At 36.2% G+C, this 21044-nt stretch overlaps 2 protein-coding genes across 2 annotated transcripts in view; both read right to left on the bottom strand.

The window, feature by feature from the left end:
- Window positions 1-5622: 5622 nt before the first annotated feature.
- On the bottom strand, window positions 5623-18397 carry HERPUD1 (homocysteine inducible ER protein with ubiquitin like domain 1). Its single transcript, XM_007474886.3, has 8 exons — window positions 17422-18397; window positions 13454-13531; window positions 13290-13355; window positions 12319-12452; window positions 10262-10384; window positions 8570-8920; window positions 7668-7773; window positions 5623-6412 (listed from the first exon to the last, which is right to left on the bottom strand). The coding sequence occupies exons 1-8, from the start codon at window positions 17572-17574 to the stop codon at window positions 6248-6250; spliced, it is 1176 nt and encodes a 391-aa protein (XP_007474948.1). The 5' UTR covers window positions 17575-18397; the 3' UTR covers window positions 5623-6247.
- Window positions 13301-21044, bottom strand: part of SLC12A3 (solute carrier family 12 member 3) — a 97773-nt gene continuing 90029 nt past the window's right edge. Inside the window, 2 exon segments of the mRNA XM_056812334.1 lie at window positions 13301-13355; window positions 13454-13531. The gene's annotated coding sequence lies outside the window, so the exon portion shown is untranslated.

The following is a 21044-nucleotide window of genomic DNA, read 5'->3' as shown; positions in this document are numbered from 1 at the left end:
TCTTCCTACTAAGGATAATATGGAGGATCCCAAAAGCTTACCATTTGCCTTTCCATTGCATCCCAAAGTCTTCTGGGTCTTCCCAGGAGCCCTATACTCTAGGTCCCCAAGAAAGGTTAGGCACTGCCATGTGTGCCATCTGACCTATGAATATCCCCTAAGGGCCCTATAATTCACTTGTTGCTACCCCCAATGACTTCCTGACCTTTCTCTTGACCCTGTACTGAATCCTGCACTGCCCCTTAGCTTCTTCAATCAGAATGAGAGCTCCTTGTTAGCAGGAATTGTTTTCTTTTTGTATCTTTGTATTGTAGTGCTTGGTAAATTAGTCATTAAAAAATGCTTTTGATCCACTCTCCTTTTATACTATTTCATTTTTATTTTAGTTTTAACAGTAGCTCACATTGTCTTCTATACTATTTCTATATAAAATTTGTAATTTTTCTGAAAGTTCACATACCCAGTTCTTCATTTTTACTTGGGAGGGATTTCTTAGGCTTCCAGCATTCATTTGACTTCTTAAAGAATATGGCACTTTCCCAACTTGTCAGCTATTTTTTGTCACCCTGAGTTAACCTTTGTGGATTTAGTTTTCTCATCTATAAAATGAGAGTGGAAGATTAATCTTCAAGATCCATTTTAGCTCCAAATCTATAGTCCTTTGATTCCTACAAGATATTTGTTGATAGCCCTCTTCCAAATTTCCCAAATATTTTCCTTTTAAAAAACTGTTATTCCTGAAATTTTGGAATTTCATAGCTACAATTTGTCTCTATATCAAAGAAAGCAGTATAGCTACAACTTTCAGATGTTTAGAAAGAGGTTTTGGCAACAGCTGTCTTGAGCTTTACACTTCTAGTCAAATGCTTAGATGGAGAATGGAGAAAAAAAAAACCCTAAGAATTTTTTTCAACAGAATTCAACATGTTTTTAGGGTGTTGGAGCCAAGATGGCAGAGGAGATACACAAAGACCCTCCTAGTCTCCACCAAATTACTCTCCAAAAAATGATAATACCTCAAAATGTATTCTGGAGCTGCATAACCCACAAAAAGATGGGGTGAAATAATTTTCCAGCTCAAAACAATTTAGAAGTTTGGCACAAAAGATCCCAGGTAGAAGTGGAATGCAAAGCAACATGCCAAGACAGACCCCACTTCCACAAAAGGCCTTTAGAACAGCTAAATCAACATCAAAGACTTTCAGCGCTCTCACACAGATGGTAAGAGGGGAGATTGGACAACCACTTAGGAAGAGATTATAGAGGTCCCTTTACTGACTCTGGGTGCAAGACTCTTGTTGCATTGTTCATACACAGAACCAGGTTGCAGCCCAGGAGCATGGTATCAGGTTGAGGAGGAGCAGTAGTATACCCTAGTACTTGTGATTACAGGGGAGCAGGGGACTGTGATCACAGTTTCAAGGCAGAAAAGAATGCTTGTGGTTGCTCACAGACCAGAGCACAGGCCTGGGAGAATATTAAGCACACCTTTCCTTAAATCATACCACCTTGGAAGAATTGAAAACTTATAGATCCCCAGAGCCAACTCTGAAAGAGGATACACAAAGAACCTGAAGCTTGGAACAATTCTCCCTTCACCACAGGCTAACATTAAAGGGGTTTTTGTTGTTATTGGTTTTTTTAATTTAAAGAAAAAGGCTGGAAAATGAGTCAACAACAACAAAAGAAACTGAACATGTAAAGTTATTTTGGTGACAGGGAAGACTAAAACACAAACCTAGAATAAGACAACAAAATCAATACTACTACATTCAAAGTCCCATGAAAAATATGAATTGCTCTCAAACCCAAAAGGAATTAATGGAGGAGCTAAAAAATCAAATAAGAAAGGCAGAAGAAAAATTGGAAAACAAAATGAGATACAGGAAAATCATGAAGTCACTTGATAGAGGCAAAAAAAATATTTTAGACATTAATACCTCAAAAAAATAGGCTAAATTGGTGAAATAAGTATAAAAATCCAACAAAGAGAACACATTAAAAATCAGAACTGCCAACTAGAAAAGAAGGTACAAAAGCTCATTTTAGAAAACAATGACTTAAAAATTAAAATTGGGCAAGTGGAAGCTAATGATTCTAGGAAATATCAAGAAAAAAATCAAATAAAGTGTAAAGAATGAAAAAAATAGAAGAAAATATAAAATATTTAATTGGCAAAACAACTTATTTGGAAAATAAATATAGGAGAGATAATCTAAGAATTATTGGACTACCTGAAAACCATGATTTAAAAAAATGATCATATCTTTCAAGAAATTATCAAGGAAAACTGCCCTGATAATCTAGAACCAGAAGGTAAAATAGAAATTGAAAGTATCCACTGATCACCTCCTGAAAGAGATCCCAAAAGGATAACTCCCAGGAATATTATAAACAAATTCCAGGACTCCCAGGTCAAGGAGAAAATATTGTAAACAGTCAAAAGGAAACAACACAAATACTATGGAGCCTCAATCAGGATAACAAGATTTAAGTTTCTACATTAAAGAATCAGAGGGCCCAAAATACATATTCCAGAGGGCAGAAAAGGAGTTACAACTTCAATGAAGAATCACTTACCCAGCAAAACTGAGCATAATACTTCAGGGGGGGAAATTGGTATTCAGTGAAATAGAAGACTTTCAATCATGATGGAAAGAATGGAAATTTTGATTCTCAAATATAAGTTTCAAGAGATGCATAAAAAGGTAAACAAGGAGAAAGCAAAAGACATTCAATAAAGTTAAACTGTTTACATGCCTTTTTGGGAAAATGATTCTTGTAACTCCTAAGAACTTTATCATTATTAGAGCAGTTAGGAATATACAAAGAGGGCAAGGATGTGAGATGAATTTGGGCTATTTTAAAAAATAAAATAAAGGGGAGAGAAAAAGAAATGCATTGGGAAAAGGGGAGAGAAACTGAGTAGAGTTAGATTATCTCATATAAAAGAAACAGGAACAAGCTTTTACAGTAGAGAAGATGGTGGAGGCAGGAAGGGAAGCATTTCAACCCTACTCTCATTGGAATTGATTCAACAGGGAAGAACATACACAACCAGTTGGGTATAGAAATCTATCTTATTCTATAGGAAAGTAAGAGGGGAAGGGGAGGATAAATAACAGAAAGAGTGGGACTGAGAAAAGAGGGCAAATAGGGCAATTGGTGGTCAGAAACTAAATGGAGAAATAGGATGGAAAGTAATACAGTCATCATAATGGTGCACTTTTTTTTTACAATTCTCTAATAAAGGCCTCATTTCTTATACATGAAAATGAGTTGAATGTATAAGAACCTAAGCCATTCCCCAAATGATAAATGGTCAAAGGATATAAACAGGCAGTTCTTAGACATAGTAATTAAAGCTCTCTATGGTCATGTAAAAAATGTTCTAAATCACCATTAATTGGAGCAATGCAAATTAAAACAACTCTAAGGTACCAACTCACACCTAACAAATTGACTATTATGACAGAAAAGGAAAATACCAAAACTTGGATTAGATGTGGAAAAATTGAGAAAAATTTATGTCCTGTTGGGGGAGTTGTGAATCAATTCATCCATTCTGGATGGCAATTTGGAACTACACCCAAAGGGCTATAAAACAGTACATACCGTTTTATATACATACACACATGGATGGATTTGTATCTCAAAGAGATAGGGAATGGGGGGGGGGGGAACCTATATGTACAAAAATACTTGAGCAGCTATTTTTGTGGAGACAAAGTTGAAAGAGGCTAACCATCAATTGGGGTATGGTTGAAGTTATGGTAATGAAATATTGTGCTATAAGAAATGATGCACAGGACAAGTTTGGAGGGACCTGGAAAGACTTATATGAACTGAAGCAGAATGAAATGAGCAGAATCAGGAGTACATTGTGCACAATGACAGAAATATTGTACAATGAACAAATGTGAATGACTTAGCTATTCCTAGCAATGCAATGATCCAAAACAATCTCAAAGGACTCATGATAAAGACTGCCATCTGCTTTCAGAGAAGGAACTGGGAGTCTGAAACCAGAACAAAGCAAACTTTTTTCACTTTAATTTTTTTTTTGTTCGAGTTTCCTTCCACAAAGGGATTAATGTGGGAAAATGTTTGATTGTACATGTTAAATCTATGAGACTATATGACATCTGTGTGGGTGGTGATAGAATCTGAGACTCATAACTTTTTTTTTAATGTTGGCAACCGTTTTTATGTGTAATTGGGGGGGAAATAAAGGCCTACTAATTATAAACACAACTTTCAGGATGTTACTACTAAGAATTACAAAATGCATCGACTTCTATGTTTAGGTTTGTGATGCCTTGCCTGCTCCTAATTCTCACCATTTTTCAAAGCCCTACCTGCTCAATCCTCTCCTTCATGGATCTTTTCCTGATGAGCCCAGTACACGGAGAAATCACCTCATTTCCTAGGACCATGTTTGTACATTCTGTTTGAGAACTAATTCTGTAATGCATTTTCTATTTTTATATTTATTTAAATAAGCAATTTGAAGGCAGGGAGCAAATTTTAGATTTTGTAAATCCTACTCCAAACTCAAGTAAAGTACTTAGGACTTAGTACAGTGCTATGTACCTTGTCAATATACATATTTTTAGTCAGCAAATTGCCACCAGCAAGACTCGATTTTATCACCATACTATACTGATTTGCTTTACTGGGAAATAATTTTTTAGCTTGCCTTTAGGGTCTTATGTGTAATTATGAAGCAAGTGAGCAGAAACTAGACTTTTTTTCATGCTCCAAAATTCATATCCAGACCTTTGGTCACCTAAGCCCTTTCTGCTTTCTGAATATCATTCCTATTCTGGTCTCATTTTTTTCATCTTCAGAGTAGGGATCCTGCCATTAGTTGGTAATATGATACCATCCTTCAATTTGTTTGTTGTTTGTCTGTAACCCTTTTGTCTTAAAATTAATACTAAGCATTGGTTCTAAGATAGAAGAGTGGTTAGGGCTAGGCACAGGGGGAGGGTTAAGTGACTTGCCCAGGGTCACAGAGGAGGGAAGTGTCTGAGTCCAAATTTGAACTCAAGACCTCCTGTCCCACTGAGCCTAACTGTTCCCTTTAATATCTTTTTTCTCCTCAAATTATTATTAACTTAAGTAGTCTATAAACTCCTTGAGGGCAAAAAGGTTTTTTAATTTTTTCTTACTATTCCCATTCCTAACACATAATAGTGAGTTGAGTGGAAAGATCCTCTTATCTACAGTGATCATTTTTTTGAGGACAAGAATTGTTTTTCACTTTTTGCCTTTGTAATCTCAAAATGCTATAGCATAGGGTTGGGTTGGAGTGTAGTACTTTCCTAAAGCTCTTTTCAGCATCCGATCCTGCTTCAGTAGGAATTGTCAATATAAATTTGCTGCTCAAAAACAAAAAACAAGGAGAAAAATGCAGGTAAAATGTTTTTAAGAATGAAACACTTGATGCTTTTCAAACTTTTCAAAGTTTCATCTGCAAGGAAACAATCCTCTTAAATAGCCAAATATAAATTGATGCTACCTAAAAATTCAGTCTGATTCTCAGCTATGATGACAAATACACTTTGATTACAATGGGCACATTCTAAGCTGTTAAGATGAAAGGAGTCTGTGCTAACCTCATTTGTAGGAAAACTTTATTGTACAGAAAACCCAGCAAAGGTTTCCACCTCTACAAATTTTCCCTTGGTTTAAAATAAAGCACTGCATTAAAAAAAAGCAATTTAGACATATATCTTCCCTAGAAAAATCTTGCTAAAACATGTCTAGCAATTTCATTGATTATACAAAGTACTACACTTAGTGTAATTTAAACCACATTTAAACATTCCAACAGGAATCAAATCACACGGGCAGAACCAAGCATTCTGCTCCTATTACATCTATGTACAAACACATGCAAACACATACAACCTTAAGTGCTCTTCAGGCATAACAGTGCGACACTAATGCCTTCTACTTACAATGCTTATTAAACTAAATTCGGCATATATTAAAGCTCTTTGGAATAAAGACATAGTAATAAGCAAGATGTACTTCATGAAGTCCATAAACTCGTAACATGGATTCGGGATCCTGCTTTTTGTATTTGCTTGGTCACAAAAGAACATCCCTGCTGGTTCTTTTAATTATTCGGAGTCATAGCCCTATCCAGTTGAGAAGACAAATAAGTCATAAGTTGGAGTTACATGACCCAGTCAGTCCACTCTAGGAAAACTATCTAATGGCAAAGCAACCAAACTGGTTAGTTCACTACTGCCGGGGGGCCTTCTGGCAGGAGAGAGGCAAAGAATGTTTTGAAGACAAGCCATGCAGTGCTCATAATTGAAGGACTGCCTTGTTGTCCTTCCAATAAATCCTGGTGGGGAGGAACTAATTCAGGTTCTCCGTCTCCATCAGCATTTTCCTCCTATGAAGACATAATACATAGAGAAAATCAGATGTAAAATTTGTCAGTATATCCCATCACCTTTAAAATAGCCTCTGTAGAAAGGTCTTATTGAAAATTTATGATGTGGAGCTTTTTCCCCCATGCCTTCCCTCCGTAACTAATTTCTTTTGATGGCAGTGACCATCCAAGAGGAGCATGATGTCAGAGAGCAGTACTACAATTTATAGTTTAAACAATTACTGAACTAACAAATTACAGGCTTGCTTAAAGACTGGTAGGTTTTAGGTTTTAGGTCCTGAATGGCATGCTAATTTGAAAACCTATCTTTAAGTTTGATATATTCCCCTTTTAAGAAATTCAAGTGTATAAAAGTATACAAAAACCCACAATTACAAAAATGAAATTAAAATTGGGAGGTGATTATTCATATTACAGTAACAAGATTCTGTCATACATTTAAAATAACCTCCAAAGATCTTGTCCAGAAACATACATCTATTAATAATGTGAGATAGATTCATGTATCTGAAATCTTTAAATGAGCAGAATCATTCTATATTATTAGTTATCTGACATAGTATGTTATTTGTTTAGTTGTTTCAGTCATGTCTGACTCTTTGTGATCCCATTTGGGGTTTTCTTGGCAAAGATACTGGAATACTATATCCTTTTCTTCTCCAGTTCATTTTCAGATGAAGAAACTGAGGCAAACAGGGTTAAGTGACTGGCCCAGGATCATACAGTTATCTGGATCTGAAAGGTCTTTCTGACTCTGGGCCTGGTGGTTCTTTATCCATCTTTGCACCACCTAGCTGCCCTGTATGCTATTATGGCATACCTAAAAAGCTCAAAACAGGGATATCTTTACTTACATAAAAAATGCAAATTATCATTTGCCAAAAAGAAATGATGTTTTAGTTTATACTGCTTTAATTTGTCACTGCTAATTCATTAAATCACCCATTAAATATTTTACTGATTTCTTATCCTGTACTAAAGTAGGATAGCAATAACAGCAGCTCATATTTACAAAATACTTTAAGGCTTGCAAGGAGTCATATTTATGACAACAATTCATCCCTTTAGGATAGTTAACAACCTAATAATTAAATAATAGACACTTTATTATTAAGGAAAACAAATATTTCACTTCAAACTGATTATATATCATTCTATATGGTTAAGCTGAAGGAAACCAAAGGTTAGGAGGTTTTATGCTTTATAATTTCACTGCTATTTGTTTATTTGTAACTCAATACATGTGATAACATACCTGTAAATTATTGTTTGGGTCTTGATTAATGGCTACTCGAGGAGGCATATTGTTTGGGACATTTGGAATTGGTCTTTGTCTAAATGGAAACCACCCAACGTGATGCCTTAAAAAAAAAAGTAATCTTAGATGAAATGCCATAAAAACATCGAAGTGCATTTTATATTTTTTCACTTAAAAGAAGATTATTCATAGGCTAAAACTGGAAACAAGGCAGACATTGTTAAATATACTATTAACTGAAAATTCACACAATCTCTGTATTTTTCAATGTGATTATACTCTTGTGGCCTATAAACAAACCATAGGCATCTTGTCAAAAGAACATGAGAAAGTTTTAGCAGTTTTGTTAGAATATTTAAACTGCTCATATTAAAAATGTAGACTAAAACTGATTTTCACAACCAAGTTACACATTTCTTCATTGTATACTTGTCTTGTAATAATAATTCGCTCATATTTATAAATTGCCTTAAGGTTAACCAAGTGCTTTTTTCATAACAGTTCTGTGAAGTAGGCAGGATCAATGCTATTGTCTCCTTTTTACAGAGGAGGAGACTAAATAAGGTGCAGCAAGGTTAAGAATCTCACCCATGGTCAATCAGCTAGCCAGTTCATTGGAGCCAGTGATAGGAACCCAAGTCAATAGTCTATAGTCTATACCTGATCACTAGAAGAGTGATAGAAAGTTAAAAATATTATTCAATTATCTCTAGAAGCAATAAATGGTTCTCTACTTGGCATTAAAAAATATTATTCAAACATAGCCCCTAGGAAAATGACTGAGACCAGGCGACAGAGAATCAAAGCTTCATTTGGTTTAAGTCACTCTGTGTGTGCATGTGTGTGTTTTTTTTTAAACTATGTTTTTGTATTAAGAAAAGAGAAAATTGTCTACTTACAGATACATAACAAGTGTGGCACCCATGACCATGAGGAATCTGCTCAGAGAGGAGTAGAAATAAAGGATGCTAAGGAAGACAGAGAATGTAGTTGCTGAATATATCCAATCCAACCAGTCACGATTCATCTCATCATCCTCTTCTACAAGAGGACCACCTTGTGCATTCATCCGCAAATTCTGATTGGCTCCTGGATTAACGACTACTTGAGCAACAGCATTCTGATTGCCAGGCTGGTTTTCAGCAGGAAACTGGTTGTGAATAGGTGCTGGAGTTGCTGTGGAGACTACAGGTATTTCTTGCGCACTTGGTGTTGATGTGAAGGCCCCAGAAGCAGCAGTAGCTGCTAAACTGAAATTAATTTTTTAAAAATGGTTTAGATTAAAGATAATTCTGCCCATAAATGGCACTTAATTATATTTGCTGAATGGAGTTTCTATCTTCTAAATTTCTAAAATTCTCTGCCAAGAATTTTATAATTAATGTACACTTTATTTTTCCATACTTAAAGCTATACATGAACTTTACAATTATTAAGCTCGATGTTGATCAAAATAGAAATTAGAGTAAAATCCCAAGCTGACTCTGACTAGACTTCAACTTATTAGCTTATTAGTAAACCAGCTATATATAATATATAATATACATGTATATGTAAAATCAGAGGTGTCAAACTTAAGCCCATTCCTGACTATGGAGCAATCAGATTAAAATGTAATTTGGAAATATTTAACAAAATAAATAAAAATACAATCCAACATAGATAATGTCAACTTGTGGTTTTCTAAGTCAATATGTGGCCTGCAAGGGTCATTTCTATTTGCACTTGACACCACTGATGTAAATGAACCCCAAAATTTGTAGAACTAATTTTAAGACACAGAATCCATTTATACATAAGTAAACTAATACTTAGCCAATGAAATAAGTCCAGTTTTCTTTTATCTTCTAAGGTTTGTACTGTACTTTACATATATTTGCTTTGATTCTTATACAGATGAAGAATTAGTTACCCAACTAGTGTTAGAAGCAGGATAGGAATCTAGCCATGTCTCTCTAGACTTTGAATCCACCACTTTTTACACAATACAATCCATTCTGGCAATAAGCCAAATTTCCCCCAGCTTTATTTAAATGGAAAAGTATAAGGAATAGGTTAAGGACATGGAGTCTAGACAGACGAGATGTGATTTCAAATCTTGCCTCCAAATCTTACTAGTTATATGACCACAGCAAGTCACTGAGCCAGTCACTGAATTTCAGGCAACTCTTTAATACTATAAAAATTACAGACAAGCTGTAGTGATCTGTGCTGATAGATGGAGCTCCTATACTGAAAAAAAAAAAAAACAGCAAACTGCTCTTTGATTTATTGACATTGTGAGACTCCATGAGGGTTTTAGAGATTAAAATATGCTAGCATTACGTTTTAGTATTTATAGCTAGCTGATTAAAAAAGCACTGAAGGATCTTGGAATAAACAACATTTAAGAGATTATCTTTTTCTCACATTACCCTCTTACATACACATTCACATGTATCTTCATATCATACAACCTGAGGTCTCATTTACAGTTTGCCTAAAAATTTTCATCTTTGGAATGATGTAAATGTATGAACTTTGAAGACAGTATCACTACACGGCTAATTCCATTAGTTCTTTGAAGTGAAGAAATAAGTAAAAATACTTACTATTGCATGTAATATTGCCTGGCATAAATTTGTTGGAACCAGGAGAGCTGTAGCCAACCATAGGTAGCATAGCCTGAAAAGCCAGGACCCACACCTTGGAAGGTCTGTTGAATTGCTTCCATTCTAATTTGGGAATAAAAAAGATAATTTTAATTTTTACCTGTAAATAAGTAAAAGGCTTACACTATAGCTAGAGGAATCCAAGTTAGATTAAAGAGTCTATCTTTGTAACTTACACATAGTAGGACCTACTTACATATTTATAAGATGGATGAATTAAAATTTTTAAATAGAATAAACTGGCAAGAGCCAGAGGAAAGAACTGACTGGATTATCTTCTAAGACTCCATTTCTTTACAAATCTCTATGCATTATGATTACAGTCTATACATAGCAGATTAATTCCCTTTTCACTTCTTTACTATATTTCTATGTCAATAGAACATCCACCACCAAAAAGTTTCAAATTCACACTTTATCAGTATCTATACTCTAGCAATGTCAGTATCTCGTTCTCTTTTATTTATTTCTGCACTACATATTTAATAAGCAAAGGCTACTGTAGGGAATCCATTGATGGATGTTTCCAGCAAGTGAACTGTTTAAAAGAAAGCTATCTAGAGAACTACAAAAGTTCTATTTCAGCCTTACTAGTGGAATGGCAATCTCCTGCCTAATTCAATTTGAAAGGTAAATAAAAACTGATTTTTTTCCCCTTTCCACATTTCTAAGAATATGGCATATTCCAGATTTTCATGATTATTTAGCCTTTAGTGGATTGCTTCGTAATTACATTTGAACCAAAAAGTGAACCAAAAAACCATTTGGAGCCTTATATAGAGATCTTGTATAAATGACAAAAGAACAAAAACTAACAAGCTTCCCTAATTCTATGCAAAGGGTTTGGTCACATGCTTGCCCACTGGTTCATCCAGAGAGAAAGAGAATGCAGAATGTGTTAAAAAAAAAAAACCTACTCAACCAAAAATGCAAATCATTCCTGTCACATGAGAAGAGGTATGAATTTTAAGAGTGAAGTAAATTTAACAGAAGAGGTTTTTGATGTAAATTTATAATAAAATCAGATTTTGCCCACCATCAAGATTAAGTTACTCTTTTCTCTCCCAGAACTCATTAGTTTGTAACCTATTTTATTTTCTTCCTCCTATGTTTAACAGATGTCTCATCTAATTCTATTACAGTTGCACTTATATAACTAGAGAGGACACAGTTTATTTTCTTATATACATTACAATTCTCAAGTTTCAAAAAATTTAAGAACAATATCACTTTTCCCTTTGTACTAAATTATAACTCCCTGGTTGGACATGGTACAAATTCAGATGTCACAGTGGCTTCCCAATATTTCATTCCAATAATTCAATTAATAATCTAGTCAATTTATTCCTTTTAAGAGTAGCATCAAAAGACATATGAATCTAGGCCAACCAAATTTAATTTGAAAAGAATAGAACTGTTCAAATTATTTCTATATCCAAAGTCAATAATGCATTGACAGTGGCAAATTAATAGCTTAATTTTCCGCAAAGCTTAAAAATGGGACTCAACTATTAAAATTAAGCAAAATTGATAAATGATAAATTCTTGGTAAAAGATTTTTCCAAATATGTGTGTACTTCACTTTATGTGACAAATGTACTCCTGAAAAGTTATATGTATAGAAAATATTTGTGAAATATTAGGTAACTAGAAATGATCACACTCCTTAAAGCAGGGGCTCCTAACTTGAGTTTTAAAATTACATTTTTATTTTCACTGACAATATTTAACTGAAATTAAACATTTTCTTCAATTCAATTATAAATGTAGACACACAGATGATGAGAAGCATTCCCTAATAAGGGGGTCCAAGACATAAAAGGGACCCCTAAAGTAAAGAAACTCTTTGCAAAACATTCCTTATGCAAGTTACCACCCTTGAATTTACCCATTGCTAATATTCAGACTTATAGTGCTTTCTTAAATTATTAGTGATTGGTCTGTTTAAATGATTGGTTGTTTGAAAAAATAATTTAGTGTTTAAAGAATACACTCACCTTGAATTATTTTCCCATGCAAATGGAGAAGGATTATGAAGAACATCCCTTTGCCTTAATCCATCACTTGAGGAATCCATAGAAGAAGATTGGTCTTGATTCAGTGTAGTAGGCTGCTCACTAGGCTCAGAAATCTAAATAGCACCAATGTAAGTACTGGAGCTTTAATTCAGAACAATGAAGCTGATGCAATATTAAGAAATACAGCTTAGAATGGTTTTGAGTTTTTTTGGGGGAAGGGCTCACAAATATTTCTTGAGTTTGTGATTTTCCTTTCTACAACTGAACTTTATCTATCAAAATGAATCAGTTGAAAATGACATGCCTTTTTGACTAATTTCTCCTTACACACAAAAAGGCACCATAATATCATGGAAAGAAAACAGACTTGGAGGTGTTAAGACACCTTGAAAGTTTGTATTTTGGCTTTGACACTTTACTAGTTATTGGTTCTAGATAAATTCAGTGATTTAATCTATGAGCCTTAGTTTCTTCTTTTAATTAACATTTATAACTACCTTTTACCCTCACTGGTTGTTATAAAAGTTTTTTGCAAAATAAATTATTACATCATTAAAGTTATAATATTTTAAAAAGCAACTGAAAGCTGTAGTCAATTATCTTCTATCAAAAGTTGAACACTATGCCTGTCATACACACCTTAAAAAAGGCCTAAATGCAACAAAAATATCTTAAAAGCTCTACTAGTCCACAACTTTGCCTATGCATGTATATATAGATCAAATTATGTCCCTTATACATATTAACTGCTTTCTTTCCTACTGATTAATTTTTATACTTTCAATTTATTTTTAAGGTACTGTTTCTAATTTCTGATCTTTCTTGGAAAAAGGGGAAAAAAAGGATACATAACAACTAAAAAATTGGTAATTTGGAAGTTGAAATTCAACTGCTTTTTCCTCAAGAGTCTGGTTGACATCTTTCAGAATAATACTAAAAACCAGACATACCTTTTCTGGCATTTTTGAAGGATTTCTTATACTGCAAACCAAATGAAGAACATGCCGTTTCTCATTCTGAAATAAAAAAATATATAAATAAGGTATTTGTAAAATGAATTGAATTTGATAAAATATTTTTAGTAAATTCAAAAGTTAATATATAAGGAACATACCTTAGGTAGTATATCTCTGAGAAAAAGGTGATCTAACAGCAGCTTTCCTGAATAAATTAATCTCTGGTCCTCTTCTCGCTTATTGAGAGAACAGAATGGAAATCACAAATTAGTATTTAACTGTGGCAAATCACTTTCCAAATACTGAACAATCTCCTCTGCATAAGGGTGTTAGATATGCTCAGCTCTCTTCAGAAAAAAAAAATCCCTCAAAAGGTTCTGCTTTAATATCTATAAAAATATTAATTTAGAAAGTATATTCAGCTAATTAGTAGTTCTCATTGGTTAATACAAAATGTTTTCCACTCATCTTGCCACTGATAAAGTATAGTTGAATTTGGAACTTCTCCCAGGAAATATATAACCATTATTTTTCACTCAATAAAACAAAATCTAAATTGGGTTTCTAAGGATATGTTTTTAAACTTAATTCTTTGCAAAAAAAAAAACAAAAACAAAAAAAACCAGTAGGACTATATAACATAGCTCTATGAATAATTTTGCCACCAGGTAGAAGAAATTTCCAAATAACACTTAAAAGCTTAGTTAGTTCAATGAAACGTGTGTATCTGTGTACACACACACACACACATGTACACACACACACACACACATGGCTTCATATAAATAAATCCTGCTCATAGCTATTAGTCCTTACATAAAAGTAAGAGGTCATGTAATGTTTAATAAAATGAAACAAAACAATGTATGATTTGTATTTTTAAATGTGATGTTTAATATTAATTGATATAAAACCCTGAAAGAAGGAAAACAGTTCCCCCAAAACTCCTAAATGTAGATAATATTCTTTTCCTAAAAACTTGCAATCTCCTTTGTAAGACCTTATCTTATTTTATATATGACCTCTCTGGGTCTCAATTTCCTCATCTGTAAAATAAAAGGATTGAACTACATGAACTCTCTCTAGTCTCTTAGAAATCTAAATCCACAGGGTCATAATTTTGTGTTTTTATTCTTATTTGGTATTGATTTTTATTTTTTCTCCAACAAACAAGTTGGTTGACTCTAAATAAACCACTGATTTGGAAATAACTCCCACTTTATGTAACTGGTTCCTGTCTATTAGGAAAACAATTTCATTTTTCTTGTAATGCTATTTGGTGTTTCATATATCCAATCCCTCCTGACTCTTCTCAGAGTACTACAGATTATGAGGCTTTTATACAATCTACAAAAGCTTTTGTTTGATCTCTCATTTCTTCTTCCAAAACCATTTTTTCTAACTTATTTTTTTGCTGTATCCTAGTGATTAGCTATGCTTTTATTGTCACTGAGATAATTAAATTTATATGCTGAATTTAGAGGGAGAACTTTTATCAAGTTCATTGGATTTCTCTACCTTCTCAGTTCTTTCAATAGATGTTGGTGAATAAGTTGAAGTTTATCTTCACGAAGGACTTTTTGTAAATTTTTATCATGAATCTGTAATATTAGATGACCAATATTCCATGAAATGATGTTTTTTGTCGTCTTTGGATGAGCACTAAAACCAACTCCATTTATTTATTTCTCCAGTGAAAGCCATTCTTCTATTTAACTGCAATTTCCTTTTGTCTTCTGGTTTTATTTTTAAGGAGAATATCAAGATTGATAGAATTAATTTTAGTGTTTTTCTTTAGTCATCAATCAAGGATCTCCTCTTTTTCAGCATATCAATGGCTAAGTTAGAACCTATAAATATTATAAAAATTGTAATTAAGATTCTCCTACCCCTCTCCCTTCTTATCTGCCACTCTAAATATGAAAATAGGCCTCAGAAAACTGAGCACCATTTTGAATGTTTATGTTTCACAGGCTACCATGGCCAAAGAATTTCTTATCAAGTAGTCAGTCTCCTGGTAATAAAATGAGTCTCTTGAGTGGCTGAACTGCTCCAGAAAGCTGACACAGTATGTTGCTGGGACTCTACTCCAAGCCTTTCTGGCAAAAGGTTGTGCTTTGTTGACTAAGCCTTCAAGAACCCAGAGTCACCTAAGCAATGCAGTAGTAGTTTCAGGCATTTGTAAGCTTGAAAGTGCCAATAAATATCAGCACAACACAGTGACTTGACACAGAGTAAGGGCTTAATAAATGCTTGCCTTGTCTTCCCTAAAATAATAGGTATGACTCTTAGTCATTAATTTTCATATTCAACAGTCACGAAATCAAGTGTTTTTTACAAAATGCAAAATGGCAAAACAATGGATTGAACAATAAGCAAAACTAAATCCTGAAGAAGACTGGAAAAAAGAGCAACTATTAAAGCAAAGTAAAAATAACTACCCAGATGTTCATAAGTTTCAGAAAGCTTACTTCTTTATTCTTAATTTTAAATAAAATTTAATTTTGTTGAGCAGTAAGAGTTTCTAAAAGAGATATTCTGAAATCCTTTCCTTCCACAGGTTCTTTTTGCTCACTAGAATAAGAATTATGTAATTGGAAGAAAGCATTACTACTGCCCATTACATAAGGCCAAGGGTAAATAAACAAAGGCAGGGAAGGAAAGGTTTCAGATAAAAGGCAAAGTTGACAATACTTTAATGACCCAAGCAAGAAATGGCACTCACTGCCCTTCTGACACAAAGTCTCTTTGCTTCAGAAAGACTCTAAATAACTGCCTAAACTAGAAAATTCCTCTGTACAGAAAGAACACAATCTAGGTCCACTGTAACTGGAATAAGAAACTAGGAGAAAGGTGGGAACAAGAGCACAGAACCCGTAAGCCAGGACTCTCCTAGTAAGGGGTAAACCCAAGATTGTCAGAATAGCAACACAACACAAGTCACAGGGTTAACAACAAAAAGGATATGGGGGGAGCAGCTAGGGAGCTCAGTGTATTGAGAGCCAAGTTTAGACCTGAGAAGTCCTAGGTTCAAATCTGACTTCAGACATTTCCTAGCTATGTGACCCTGGGCAAGTCACTTAACCTCCATTGCCCAGTCCTTACCACTCTTTTGCCTTAGTCTAAGACAGAAGGTAAGGTAATCTTTTAAAAAAAGGATATGGAAACCTGCCCATTGTCTGTCTAAAAATTTACAAAATATGTACCAGATTACAAGAATAATATTAAGAAACTTCATAATTTTTAGAAGAATTATGTTGAAGACGTTAGAGAACATCTAAACCACCTCTTTAATTAAGGAAGAAACTGAGGTCGGATTAGTGTGAAACTCAAGGTCATCCATGGGCAGAACTGGAAAGAGAAAACCCAGGTTCCTTAGCTCCCTCCCTCCCCCCCCCCTCCATCTAAGATAGTTTTCGCTCCTTGGAAGTGGAACAGGGAAAGAAATGAGCCGGAGAAAGGCGGACAAGATGGGTTTAGGCTGATGGGAAGATGAAGAACTAGGGAGAGAAGTGGTTTGGGTGGACGGAGAGTCATGAGAGGGAGGGAAAGAAAGCCTAGAACGACTCCTGGGTAAAGGAGGAAGTGGGATGGGGGGACCCCTGGAGAAGGGGGAACTGGAGGAAGGTTGGAGGGAAGTGGTCGAAAACGAGGAGAGGTGGAAGAGCAGTTAGGGGAAGTGGACTAGAGGTGGAGGAGAGAAAGGGGCGGCGAAAAAGGTGGGTGGCAAGGGAGAATCCTGATGAGAAAACAGACTGGGAAGTGGGGGAATTTTGGGAAGACAGACAGGGAAGGAGGAAGAGCTGGGGGCGGAGAAGTGGGGTGATATAGAAAGGCAGCTAGGAAGCAGTAGAAGAGGAAAGGGAATTGGTGGCAAAGGACTAGAAGGCCGAGGGACAGTTGGTGAGAAGTGGAAGGGAGGGAGGAAAAGGAGGGCTGGGGGTGGGGGAGGACTGCAGAAACAGGTGACAGCTGCCGGAGAATCGGGGAGAGGCCTAGCCAAGCTCTACGGCTCCCCCACCCCCACCCCTACCCCTTAGCTCTAAATCGCCCGAGAAAGCGAAGAGGCCAGGCTGGCCTGCGGAGAGCGCAGGGGAAAAAGCAGGGCCACATCCGCTGGCCTCACCGGTCGCTCGGGATAGACGCGGCTCAGGTGAGCCTTGAGGCGGCCCACGCTCCAGTTTAGGTCCCCACTCAGCTCCAGGTCCCGGTGCCGTTGGTTGGGGCTCTTCACCAAAAGGGTCACGGTCACGGACTCGGGCTCGGGCTCGGGCTCCATGTCTTCTGGCTTCTCTGGGTTTGGCTCGGCTCTGCTCGGTTCTGCTCGCAGAGGCCTGACCAGACTAGACAGACTAGAGGGCGGTGCCGGTGTCGGTGCCGCTGCCACTGCTCCCACCCTCGCACGGGACGCAAACAGCCAACCCTGCGACAGTTCCCTAGTCTGGTGCGCGCGACCCCAACCCAGCAGTCTTTTATGGGCAGCCCCTCCCCACCTCTGCGAACGAATACACTGGATACACTGTGGCTGACGCCTATTGGCTACAGCCGAGGGTCAGCCCCAACGTGGCCCAATCGGAGCCTGGATCCACGAATGGGGAAGAGAAAATAGATTGCTGTGTATAGCTGCTGGATCAAGTAGGGCGGAGCCGAGGAGAAACTCTGAGGACAGACTGATGCAAGATGTTGGAGTTGCGTCACCCCGAAGCTCTGTGAGCCTGGGACTGGGACTTGGGACTCAGAGATGTTGGGGCGGCCTTTCCTTGAACCGCATCTCACCAGGGGGCCGAGCTGTGAAGTGACCATGGTCAGTGTCCCATCTTGGCACGGTCTCGAAGTCTCTTTAAATTGTTTCGTCACAATGCACGCCCCTATCCTGCCAGGCCTCTGACCACCGACTCCCCAGTTAGATTCTAACTTGCCCCGTCATTTCAAGCCCCTTCTGATTTTTGGCACGTTTCCTCAGATATTCATAGAGCATTTTTATCTAGCACAATCCTTTTACCCTGTAGTTTCTTACCTTCTAGTATACGTTATCTCGTGTAGATAGATGTTAGTTAGCTCTTGTGTCTTCGTTGTCTTTGTATCCCTAGAGCCCTACCCGTGCCTTACACATAGTTGGTCCTTAATAAACGTTTATGACGTCAGATTGAACATGGTGGCTCAGCCCACACACCTTCATGGGCCAGCATATAAGAAATGACAAATGTTATCTCTCTCTTAAATCCTTAAGTCACAGAATACAAGAATTTAGACCTTGGAAGAATCCTAGACCTCACCTCATTTCAGAGTCAGAAACTGAGGTTCAGAGAGGGGACTTGACTTGGTCAGAGTTGCTGTAGTTAAGTGGGGTGACCATGTAGTAAGTACCCTGTATTTAGTTGCAAACCCAGCCTTTGCCATTTATTACCTGTGTGACCCTGGCATATCATTCAGTCTTTCTGGGCTTTACAGATCTCTCACCTGTAAAATGAGTCTATGTGCCTTGCTTACCTAGCTACCTATTTACTCATCTATTTATATACCTACCTATCTTTCTAGCCTCTGTAATCTTCAGTTTCCTCATCTGTAAAATGAAAGAATTGTACTCAATGACCTTGAAGATCTCTGCCAGTTCAAAATCTATTATTTTATGAATTCCAACTACAACTTACTACTTAGATTAAACGCTTCTAGTTGGATAGAATGTCAGACCTGGAGTCAGAGAGACTCTTCTATGTGATTTTAAATCCAGCCTCAGATACTTTACTAGCTGAGTGACCTTAGGCAAGTCACTTAATTCCATTTACTTCAGTTTCCTCATCTGTAAAATGAGTTAGAGAAGGAAATTACAAATTCCTCTGGTATCTTTGCCAAGAAAATTCAAAATGAGGTCAGAAAAAATCAGATATGACTAAATTACAAAATACCTTAGATAAAATTTTTAAAAAGTGGATGGACCAGATGACCTCCAAAGTCCTTATGACAGAGTTGTGATTCTAATCCATGTCCCAAATGTAAAAAAAAAAATGCATGCTTTCTACCACATCTGAAAGGTCTTATCCTAGGAATACCATTCTTTGAAGCTGGGATTCTTAATCTTTTTTGTGTCATGGACCTACTTGGTAGTCTTAGAAAGCCTCAGAATCATATTTTTAAACACATAAAATTCACAAGACAAAAGGGAAATAAATTATATTGAAATATAGTCATCAAAATATTTGTGAAACAAATTCACCATCTCCTGAGTAAGACCCTCTGATTTTAAAGATCCTCCAACAAGGGCTCTTTCCTCTAATCAGTTGTCAAATTGGTGTTCCTAAAGCACAGATCTGAGGGTGTTACACCTTGCTCAAGACTCTTTAGTACAAAATACAGACTCCTCTGTTCATAGTTTAAAGCTCTTCACAGTATAGCCACAGTCTACTTTTCTGGGCTTATTTCACTTGACTCCCCATCAAGTATTCTACATTCCAATCAAACTGGCCTGTACTCAACATTCCATGTATTGATTTACTGCCTTTGCATAGCTTTCCCCCTGCCTTGGAATGCACTCTTTTTCTCACCTCCACCACTCTGAATTTTTTTAACTCCCTTCAAGACTCAGTTCAAATGCTACCTCCTAAAATTAAGCCCCCTCCATGTTTTTTTTTTCCTTATCAGACTTGTGATTATATTGGTATTAAGAACTCCTAGATAAGGAAAATTATTCTATCCATGCAGAACTGTATCTGCTCTGTAATTTATAGTAAAAAAAACTTCAAGAATATCAGAGTATCTGATTTGCTCTGGGTGGTACAACCAGTATGTGTTAGAGGTAACCACTTAACCCAAAACTTCTTGATTCAGAGGCTGCCTCCATTTCTAGTATACTACCCTGTCTCTCATTACTTTGTATTTTTTATTTACTACTCCATTCTTGCAGACATTGCTCCTGCTCCTATCTCATTTACATATAAGCTCCTTGAGGACAAAGACTTTAAGTTTGTATCCTAAAAATACTCTCAGGGTACCTGGTATTCAATGCATTCTTGGGAATGAATGAGAAGCTAGAGTTAATTTGAAGCTATGGATGTTTTTGATGAATCCTGACATAATCTTTCAGGATAAAAGAAAGGGAAATGGAAAAATATTAGGGGAAAATTCATTTGTTTTTAGTTATTAAGAATAGTTTCATGATTTTTTAGAACTGGGAAGGACCTAGAATGTTATAGTAAAACCTTAAAATCCCACCAGTAAAAAAATTGCAAGATCTTGAACACATCCAATATCCAAAGTTTCAATGTTGGCACTTGATTTTCCAGTAGAATTGATAGAAACTTTATCAAGAGACAGAAAGGAGTGATGGCAGGAGAATGAACAAGGAGATAGTGTCAACATGGAATCTAGAAACCTCAAATTTGTAACTTAGTAAGATCTGATGGACCCCAAGTTTTAGGACTAGCTTGTAAGTTGGAGACCCCAAAGCTTGTACTTGTTCCCGGTTCTTGTGAGAGCAAGGCCAAGGGTCCAGAATCATGGGGTCATAGGATTAAGATCTGACAGGAGATTCAGAGATGATCCATTTCAGATCTCATTTTTTACATATACATGGACTATAGTCAGATGTTCACAGGGGAAACACTGAATGAGAGCCCAAGTAAATAGTGATTTTTAAGATATAATAAGTTTGAACACAGTTCATAGAAACCCAGAGTTGGGGTTCTGGACCATGTGTTACATAAAGATGAGGAATTGAACACACTAAAGTTTTAAGTGTCTTTCCCTAGGATT

The sequence above is a fragment of the Monodelphis domestica genome, chromosome 1 (genome assembly GCF_027887165.1).
Source record: "Monodelphis domestica isolate mMonDom1 chromosome 1, mMonDom1.pri, whole genome shotgun sequence".
In the NCBI taxonomy this organism is placed as follows: Eukaryota; Metazoa; Chordata; class Mammalia; order Didelphimorphia; family Didelphidae; genus Monodelphis; species Monodelphis domestica.
The sequence above is the reverse complement of the archived record's forward strand: the minus strand, read 5'-3'. Positions and strand labels throughout refer to the sequence as shown.

What these genes read in the sequence shown, in the direction of transcription:
- HERPUD1 (XM_007474886.3), bottom strand. Translation starts at nt 17,574, where the DNA reads ATGGAGCCCGAGCCCGAGCCCGAGTCCGTGACCGTGACCCTTTTGGTG. An exon ending in GCCACACTTGTTATGTATCT is followed by an intron (nt 7,774 to 8,569) that starts GTAAGTAGACAA and finishes TTTTTTTTTAAG; the next exon opens with GCATCACGTTGGGTGGTTTC. An exon ending in ACCCAAACAATAATTTACAG is followed by an intron (nt 6,413 to 7,667) that starts GTATGTTATCAC and finishes ATGTCTTCATAG; the next exon opens with GAGGAAAATGCTGATGGAGA.